Here is a 9856-nt window from a genome sequence, read left to right on the forward strand (position 1 = left end):
TAGGCGTTGTGTAGGAGAGCGGCCAGATTTCGGCTAAATTATTCTTGGCAGGACAAAACTTTTGTGAGGCACCTCCGTAGAGTTTGTGAAGCGGCGGCGAAGGGCGTGGGCGTGTTTGGGCACAGATGCAATGGCACGGGAGTTGGGTACGCGGGCGTTGGAGTCGGGGCGTGCGGGAGATTGTAAAGTCCGAGCAAGAATAGAGTCGTTGGCCGGGACTCGTGTCCATGGCATGTGTTCGCTTGGGAGCGGCAGCGGGCGCACGTGCACGGTTTGCTTGAGCGCGACGGTCGCCTCCTCACTCGCACCAAGGCCGCGCGCTGCTCGACGAGTGTTTTGTGTCTTACTGTGCTTTCACCGCTCTTGCGCCGCCCGGAGTTCCATGCACTCTTCGCTGGGCGCCCAGTCGATTGTGGGTGAATTTGCACCACCACCACTACCAGCACCAGGGCACGCCCGCCAGAGTGGTGGTGGTGGGCAGCGGGCGAAAAGGCCTGCTGCTTGTAGTAAAGTGAAGGCGAAGCTGCGGGGTAGCTGCACACGTACGTACGTACTGAGTCCCGGCCCTCAACCAGTCGCACCATTGACCGCAGTAAGGCAGGACGGTGGGGCGGCCTACACACATGTAACACGGCCATTGCACGACGCTTCACCACAACGACGACGACGACGACGACGACGACGACAACGTTCGGAGTTCCAGGCGTATGGATGGGCCGGCACAGGCACAGACATACATGTACTTCGGCGACGGGGGGCCCAGGCCTACGTATGCGCATTTGCCATGGCGATGGCTATCCCGAATCTTGCCAGGCCGCTGTGGCGCTTTTGCATTCGGTAAGCCACACACGGCCTCCACACTTGCGGTTGCCCGATGCGTCCCCACCCACCGGTCAAAAGTCGCGTGTCGAGAAAAAGGAAGGCGAGCAGAGAGAAGAAGAAGAAGAAGAAGAAGAAGAAAAAATAGCAACGCATACCCGAGATCGCCACAAAACAAACCCGCTGCTGCATCGCCAGAGAGAGAGAGCACTCGTCTTCGGCATCCACAGGCAATCATGCAAAGGAAGAAGAATGAGAAAAAAAAGCACTATCGCTGCGCCGAATAGACTGGCCGTTTAAATACGCTCCGCCGCCGTCATGGCTCAAAATCGACATCCCTCCGCGGACACGAGGGGTTACACCGCAACATGAGCATCCCAGCGTTTTCGGCCGATCGGGCGCCTTTATGTGCCGAGGGCTGTCGAATATTCTCTGATGCTTAGCAACCCCAGATTATGCAGCAGCGCGCCTTGTCGCTCATTGGCGACGACTATCTCCGCTTAAGACCATGCGCTAGCTGTTGAGCGAAGGCACCAGCTCTAATTTCATGACGACTGCATACTCTTAATAGACTAGTCACTGCCTCTTCGCTTGCCAACATGCCGTCTCGCGATTCCTCGTGGCGTTTTGTCTCCTCTCCCCAACGAATTCGCTGCATCCTCCCCTTCACCCTGCCTTCCTCCCTACCCCATCAGCAGCAGCAGCAGCAGCAGCAAGATCGCCTCGAGGATTCGCGCATCTCGCACTCTAAATTGCTGACTCGACCCCACATTGCGACCTCCCTCCCGTAGCGATCGCAGATTCCCGACGTTGAGCCGGCTCTCGGCGCCGATATGGCCCAATCTCACTCGTCGGCTTCCCTCGACGACAACGAAAAACAAAACGAGCTGGCACTGGTTGATCCGCAGGCGGCAGCAGAGAGACCTACAGAATATGCGCCCATACGCGCAGAACACAATGAAAAGGCGGCTGCGGACACGGCGGACAGCCAAAGTGCAAGAGGCGATATGTTGAGATTGCAATCTACCACAAGCGCATACTCGGAATCAAGCGCCGCCGAATCCAACGCGGCTAAATCTACACAGCACAAGAAGCCCTTGTACAAGCGCCTAAATGTCCTCAAGAAGAACCCCCCGCCTGTGCCCCACGAGCGCACCGTATGCCCAGAACACACGGCTGGATTCTTCAGCAAACTGACGTGGCAATGGATGCAGCCGCTGATGAAGGTGGGATACAAGCGGCCGTTGGAAAAGAATGACCTCTGGGTAGTCAATCCAGACCGGAGCGCTGATGTTATGGCGGCAAAACTGGAGGAAGCTTTCAAGAGGCGGAGAGAACAAGGCGAGGAGAGCCCGCTGCTGGGTGCCTTGTATGATACGTTCAAGTGGGAGTTTATCATTGGCGGTCTATGCCAACTCTTGGCATCCATCGTACAAGCCGTTGCGCCCTTTGTTCTGCGCTATCTCATCAACTTTGCGGTTCGGGCTTTCAATGCCCAACGCAGAGGTGTGCCTGGGCCGAATCTTGGTGAAGGCATCGGTCTGGTGATAGGAATCACCGCCATGCAGGTTGTGCAGAGTTTGTCCACCAATCACTTCATGTACCGTGGTATGATGATGGGCGGAGAATCCAGAGGCGTCCTGATTGCACTGATTTTCAACAAGGCCATGAAGCTCTCGGGCAGAGCAAAGGCCGGTGGCGAGGCCATTCTGGAAGCTCCTCCGCCGGATATGAAACCAGGAAGCGAGGCCCAGCTGAAATGGTACAAGAGGATTTTGAAGAAGAATGAAAAGAAAAAAGGGCCCAAGTCGCCCGCTGGCGTGGCGGGTGATGGCGAGGGCTGGGGCAACGGGCGAATCGTCAACTTGATGTCCACCGATACCTATCGAATCGACTTGGCTAGTGGCTTCTTCCACATGATTTGGACTGCTCCTGTCGGTATTCTGATTACAACGGCTCTGCTTCTGGTCAACCTGACGTACAGCGCACTACCCGGTCTTGGTCTCATTCTCATTGCCATGCCACTGCTTGGTCAAGCCGTCAAGTCGCTGTTCCGCCGAAGAATCGTCATCAACAAGATCACGGACCAGCGCGTGAGCTTGACGCAGGAGATTCTGCAGGGTGTTCGCTTTGTCAAGTACTTTGGCTGGGAAACGAGTTTCCTGGAGCGCATCCAGGAGATTCGGAAAAGGGAGATTCACGGCATCCAGATCCTGCTTACGATTCGAAACGCCGTGCTTTCCGTCGGCATGTCGATGCCCGTATTCGCTTCCATGGTCTCGTTCATTACTTACTCGCAGGTCCACCCCAATCTCGATCCCGCGCCCATCTTTTCGTCGCTGGCTCTCTTCAACTCGATGCGTATTCCTCTCAACTTTCTGCCCCTGGTTATTGGCCAGGTCATTGATGCGAACGCCTCCGTCGACCGTATTCAGGAGTTCCTTCTTGCAGAAGAAGCAGAGGAGAGCGGAAAGTGGGATTATGATGCCAAGGACGCCGTGGTTCTCAAGGACGCAGACTTTACCTGGGAACGCCACCCGACACAAGACGCTGATGATGTACCAGGCAAGGGAGGACCACCCGGAAAGAAGCCAGAGACAAGAAAGGAGAAGCGAGAGAAAAAGGCAGCAGCTGAGGTGGTACGCGCGAGCGGAGCTACGACACCTTCGGATGCGACAGCTGTGGAAGAAGAGAGGCCTTTTGAGATCAAGGGACTCAATCTCTCGTTTGGACGGAATGAGCTGGTTGCAATCATTGGCGGGGTTGGTTCAGGAAAGAGTTCGCTGCTTGCAGCTCTCGCTGGTGACATGCGCAAGACGAACGGAGAGGTCATCTTTGGTGCCTCGCGCGCCTTTTGTCCGCAGTATGCCTGGATCCAGAACGCTACGGTACGGGAAAACATCATCTTTGGCAAGGAATTCAACCGGAAGTGGTACGACCAAGTCGTGGATGCTTGTGCACTCCGCGCCGATCTCGACATGCTGCCGCACGGCGACGCAACGGAAATCGGAGAGCGTGGTATCACAGTATCTGGTGGCCAGAAGCAGCGGATGAACATTGCGCGGGCGATTTACTTCAACGCGGATATTATCATCATGGACGACCCCCTGAGTGCCGTCGATGCACACGTCGGACGTCACATCATGGACAATGCCATTTGCGGATTGCTCAAGAACAAGTGTCGCATCCTGGCGACACACCAGCTGCATGTCCTTAGCCGTTGCGATCGAATCATCTGGGTGGACCAAGGACAGGTCAAGGCCGTGGATACGTTTGACAACCTCATGGCACAGAATGCCGACTTTGTCCAGGTTATGAGCACTACTGCCAAGGAAGAGGAAAAGGAAGAGGAAGACGAGGCCAACGAAGACGAGGTGGAAGGCGAGGTCAAGGCGACGAAGAAGCAGAAGAGGTCCAAGAAGCAAGCGGCGCTCATGCAGCAGGAAGAACGAGCGACCAAGAGCGTCAGCTGGGAAGTCTGGATTGAGTATATCAAAGCAGGCGGCGGTCTCTGGGTCGGCCCCCTGGTCTTCATTCTCCTTGTGCTCTCGCAGGGCGCCAACATTGTCACGTCGCTGTGGCTGTCTTACTGGACGTCGAACAAGTTTGGATATTCGCAGGGAGCCTACATTGGAGCGTATGCGGCTTTTGGCTTCAGCCAGGCATTCTTCATGTTCATGTTCTCCTTCTCCGTGGCCATTTTTGGAACAAGAGCCGGCAAGGTCATGCTGCATCGCGCCATTACTCGAGTTCTCCGCGCACCCATGTCCTTTTTTGACACGACACCCCTTGGACGCATTACGAACCGCTTTAGCAAGGACATTGACGTCATGGACAATACCATTACAGACTCGATTCGCATGTACTTTATGACGCTTGCCATGATTATCTCGTAAGTTGTCGACTGCCGTGGAAAAGGGGGGTGGAGGAGCTAACCAGCCGTACAGTGTCTTTATCCTCATCATCTCGTACTACTATTACTACGCGATTGCTCTGGGCCCGCTGTTTTTGTTTTTCATGTTCTCGGCCGCGTATTACCGATCTTCTGCTCGCGAGGTCAAGCGGCACGAAGCCGTCTTGCGCAGTACAGTCTTCTCGCGCTTTGGCGAGGCTGTCACTGGCACTCCGACTATCCGGGCCTATGGACTCCAGGAGCAGTTTTCCAAGTCGGTCCGCGCATCTGTCGACGACATGAACAGCGCGTACTACCTTACGTTTTCCAACCAGCGGTGGCTGAGCGTGCGGCTGGACGTTGTGGGCATTCTCCTCGTCTTCACGACGGGTATCTTGGTGGTGACTAGCCGGTTCTCGGTCGACCCCAGTATCGCTGGGCTGGTGCTCTCGTACATTCTTACGATTGTGCAGATGATCCAGTTCAGTGTGCGCCAGCTGGCCGAGGTGGAGAACAACATGAACTCGACGGAGCGGATCCATCACTATGGAAGCCAGCTGGAGGAGGAGGCGCCTCTACACATGGGCGAGGTGCGACCGACGTGGCCTGAGCATGGCGAGATTGTGTTTGATAATGTGGAAATGCGGTACCGCGATGGGCTGCCGCTGGTGCTAAAGGGGCTCAACATGCATGTGTGTGCCGGAGAGCGGATCGGCGTTGTCGGGCGGACGGGAGCGGGAAAATCATCCATCATGTCAACGCTGTTCCGACTGCAGGAGCTGTCGGGCGGGTCGATTGTGATTGACGGCGTGGACATTGCCAAGGTTGGACTGCACGACCTGCGCTCCAAGCTGGCCATTATCCCGCAGGACCCGACGCTGTTCAAGGGCACCATCCGATCAAACCTCGATCCCTTTAACCAGCACTCGGATCTGGAGCTTTGGTCTGCGCTCCGGCAAGCGGACCTGGTGTCCAACGACCAGGCCATGGACGATCACTCGGGCAGGATCCATCTGGACAGCGTGGTTGAGGAAGAAGGGCTCAACTTTTCGCTGGGTCAGCGACAGCTCATGGCTCTGGCACGGGCGCTTGTGCGCAACTCGCAGATTATTGTGTGCGATGAGGCGACGAGTTCGGTGGATTTTGAAACGGACGCGAAGATTCAACAAACGGTAAGGGAAAGGGAAAAAAAAAAGCACGTTGGTTGTGCAGGCGGCTAACGGTGTCTGGGCAGATTATCGAGGGATTCAGAGGCAAGACGCTTCTGTGTATTGCCCATCGATTGAAGACGAGTAAGTGTGGTTTGCAGGCAGTGGCTGAAGGCAAGGGCGACGATTGGAAAGCAGCAACTAACGCGTGTGTGCTAGTCATCCACTACGACCGTATCTGCGTCATGGACGCGGGGCAAATTGCGGAGCTGGACTCGCCACTCAAGCTATACGACCAAGGCGGGATTTTCAGGAGCATGTGCGAGCGCTCAGGCATCAAGAGGGAAGAAATCGCGGGAGCATAAAAGCCGGCTTGATTGGCTGGGGCCGGATACACGGCCCAGCGGGTGCGGGCAGGCAGGGAGAATATAAGCGTAATGGCGCGGGCGGGCATTTGCCAAGCGCGCGCACACACACACACACACACACCTCATGTACACACACTTAGGGAAGGATAGATGGCCGTGTGCATAGACATGGCGTTTGAGGAGGGGGGAGGACATTTTTGTTTCGGTTAATATGGTGGATAATGAGGGAGCGGCTTTGGTCGAGCAGTTGAAAGAGATGGAATGACAGAAACATGGATTGTTCCGAGCTGAATGCAAATACTCTTGGTCACGCGGCTAGGCCTAGTGGGTAGTGGGGACGGCATACGAGCTGCGAGCTGCTCGCAGCATGGAGGCGTTTGACAATGGGCGGCGCGGCCAGGTAGCGTGGCGTCTATGATAGCAAACGGTCATGGTTGCGAGCTATAATACTTGGTTGTACTAGGAGCGGAGTGTAGTGGAGTGGGCTGGGGGGTAAGACAAGGCAAGGCAAGACAAGGCAAGGCTGTCAGTGTAGTGGTAGCGTGTTACTGTACGTCTCGGCGGAACGCAAGGCGCACGGGCCAGGCGTGCCTTGGCTTGGCTCCTACTCGGCGTCTGTGTCTGTGTCTGTCGCGGGCTCCACTTTTGTTATCTAATCTCTCACTTCTCTCACTTGTCTTGCTCTTTCTCCATGGCGCTCACACTCGCTCGCGAAGCTCAACCCATGCAAACAAGCCAACAGGTTGCATGCTGATTCCCGCCCGCCCGCATATGCAGCTGCAGCCGCACAAGATGGACTCTTTTTTAGCTTCATCTCTGGCTTTTTTTTTGATCCCATTCCGTTATCGTCGCACGCGCCATTGGGGGCGAGGGACTCACGTCCTTTTTTTTCATTATATCTCTGGTCGCTCTTTTTGGATTGTTTTTTCCCGGCCGGCTGGCGGGTGCGAGAAGGCAAGCAACAACAAACCACGGACTTTTGCTTTCTTGGAGGGAGGAGGGTGGACTTGGGTCCGCTAGGGAATTGTTCGCCTCTTTTTTTTCGGGCGGGCGCGCTTTTGCATTCACCCCCCGCGCGTGGCGAGTGGGCGAGGGAGCGGTCTCGAGCGCTGCTAGCGGGGGAACGAGGACTGTGGCTGCTTGGCTTGGCTGGGTGATGGTGGTGGTGGTGTCTCTTTGTGGATGGGGGCTGCAAGCGCTACAGCAGCATAGCACAGCACAGCACCATGGTCGGGCTAGCGAGAGGCGATGCACGCAAGCACACAGCACGCACGCACACACGCACGCACGCAACCAAGCAACCAAGCACACAAGCAGGCGCGTCAGGCTTTGCAGGAGGAAAAAAAGGCTTTGCTGTTGGGCCGAGAACAGCAAGTTGCGCGGTTGATGATGCATGACAGACTCGCCAGTGGGTGTGCATGGAGCAGACAGGGCATGGATGGCATGGCGCTCCGCCCTCGGGGGCGCTCAACAGGCTCTCTGTCCACGGCTAAGCCCCTAACGGCCCAAGTCACTGGCCCGCCAGGCACAATGAGACGACTGTTGCGGGCGTACGGCGGCGACCAGGCCCATTGCGCTCGTGGCACGGCAAATACACGGCACAAGGGCGACTTTGCGACGTCGCCAGCAGCCAGCAGGTCCGTCGGCCAAGGCTGCGCAATGCCGTGCCGTGACGGCGAGCCGAGGGGCGCGTGTTTCTTTGTTGGCGGGCGACGAGACCAGACGAGACGTGACGAGACGGAGCCAGACCAGACCAGACAGACCAGACAGACGATCCATGGGCGACGATCAGGGACGCAGCCGGCAAACGACAAGTTGCTTCTGCTGGCCGCTCGTCAGCGCCGCCCGCCGACATCATGTCGCAGGCACGGGGCGTCTGAAGGGGCCTAGCGCGCGCCCATGATGGACGCTAAGCCTGGCCTGCCACCAAACGGGGGGGTTGCTGGTGCTGCTGCTGCTGCTGGTGCTTGATGTCTCTCCAGCACCAGCCCTCGCTCGCTATCACGGCCGCTCCTTATATACACGCACCCGCCCCATCCTGCTGCCCCGACGCTCGCTCCTGCCGTCCTGCCGTCCTCTTTGCCGCCGCCGCCGCCGCTGCTGCTGCCCCGCCGGCTGGCTGCTTCCACTCGTGCACAATCACAATCACAATCGCTCACCCCTTCACCCTCGCCCGCTCGCATCCACCGCTGCCCCCCCCCTGACGGCCCTTTCTTGAAACATTGCCCCGGCACTCACCCCACGGCACAGTCATCTCCACCACCCCATGCTGCTCCTGCTGTAAAGCTCCAAACCTCTCTCGCTCTCACTCTCGCTCTCGCTCTCTCCTCGCCGCCGCGCCTTGCCTTTGCTGCACTCCCCTCTGCCTCTGCCAGGCCCGACGCCCCGACGCCCCAGAACGCGCGCCACTGTCTGCGCAAAACACTCTACGTCACCATGGCTACAAACGAGAAGCACGAGCCCGTCACCTTTGGCGCCAGCATTGAGCGCTCTCCCAGCCCCTTGGCCCCCGCCCAGCAGCAACAGCCGCAGCAACAGCCGCAACAACAGCCACCGCTGCGCTCGCCACCCTCGCACGAGTCCAACATGTCTGCTGTCACGGCTGCCGATGCGCCCAAGAAGGAGTGGACCGCCGACCCTTCGAACCCCTACTCGGCCTTTTACAAGCACCCCGAGGCTCTGCGCGAGACGCGCACCTCGGTCCAAGACACGGCTCCCCCAGCCAACAAGACACACCTGGCCGTCCAAGAGCACGAGCTCGAGGGTGGCGTGCCCCTCTCGGTCGCCTCAACGCAACAACAATCCAAGCTGTCGGTCGACGGTCGTGTCAAGGAGTGCACCATGTGGCCAACAAGACAAGCCGTGCTGGACAAGCGGAAGTCGTACAAGCGCAAGCGTGGTTGTGCTTTTTTCCGCAACCTCAACAGCAAGCAGAGACTGTGGGCCAAGCTCGTCATTGGTCTTCTCGTCATTGCCGCGGCCGTGGGTCTGGGCGTTGGTATCTCGCGGGCCGTGGGCGGTGGTGTCTGGGCTGGCAACGGCCAGTCCAGGGAGATTCCTCACAACTGAGCTCGCAGCTTGAATTTCAGTTCCAGTTCCAGCTTTAGCTCCAGCTCAGCGCATCCAGCACCAACTGCCATGGTGCGTCCTTGGCCTTGTTCATGCAGCGACTGGCCCTGCGCTAACCTTGCCCAGAGTCGTTTCACGTCTCTTTGCACTTTACGACTTTACCCATGCTTCGTCTCCGACAAACATCTTTTTTTCCAATATCCCTTTTTTCCCCATCCGTCATATTGTTCTTTCTGGCAATGTGCATATTACTTGGAAACCACGTTTGCTTTTTTTTCTTAAAAGCTTCCAACTTTCAACTTTTCAACTTCTCCATCCTGGCTTTTTTTGATCGAGTTTCTTTTTTTCTGTTGTTCATATCATTCGGGATGGGGAGGAAGATGGGGGAGGGGTTTTTCTTTGGCGCACACTACACTACTACTAGGTGGGGTTGCTGGTGTTGTTGTTTGTTTCTTGACACTTGGTTCGGCATTCTGTACCTGCATTTGAAGCGTCGGAGTACATTAACTATTGGCGACAAGGTGTTTTTTTCGGGGAGGGGGGGGGGGGGGGAAGGGGGT

General features: G+C 57.1%; 2 protein-coding genes across 2 annotated transcripts; both read left to right on the plus strand.

The window, feature by feature from the left end:
• Positions 1-1652: 1652 nt before the first annotated feature.
• SETTUDRAFT_143748 (uncharacterized protein) lies at positions 1653-6433 on the plus strand (the record flags this gene model as incomplete). The annotated part of the gene is made up of 4 exons (XM_008033198.1): positions 1653-4711; positions 4767-5883; positions 5946-6003; positions 6079-6433. 4 exons carry the CDS (start codon positions 1653-1655, stop codon positions 6222-6224), a joined length of 4380 nt encoding a protein of 1459 aa, XP_008031389.1. The 3' UTR covers positions 6225-6433.
• A 2230-nt stretch (positions 6434-8663) lies between these two features.
• SETTUDRAFT_157751 (uncharacterized protein) lies at positions 8664-9296 on the plus strand (the record flags this gene model as incomplete). The annotated part of the gene is made up of 1 exon (XM_008033199.1): positions 8664-9296. The coding sequence occupies one exon, from the start codon at positions 8664-8666 to the stop codon at positions 9294-9296; it is 633 nt and encodes a 210-aa protein (XP_008031390.1).
• Between the last annotated feature and the right edge of the window lie 560 nt (positions 9297-9856).

Source organism: Exserohilum turcica (assembly GCF_000359705.1).
Source record: "Exserohilum turcica Et28A unplaced genomic scaffold SETTUscaffold_9, whole genome shotgun sequence".
Classification (NCBI taxonomy): domain Eukaryota; kingdom Fungi; phylum Ascomycota; class Dothideomycetes; order Pleosporales; family Pleosporaceae; genus Exserohilum; species Exserohilum turcicum.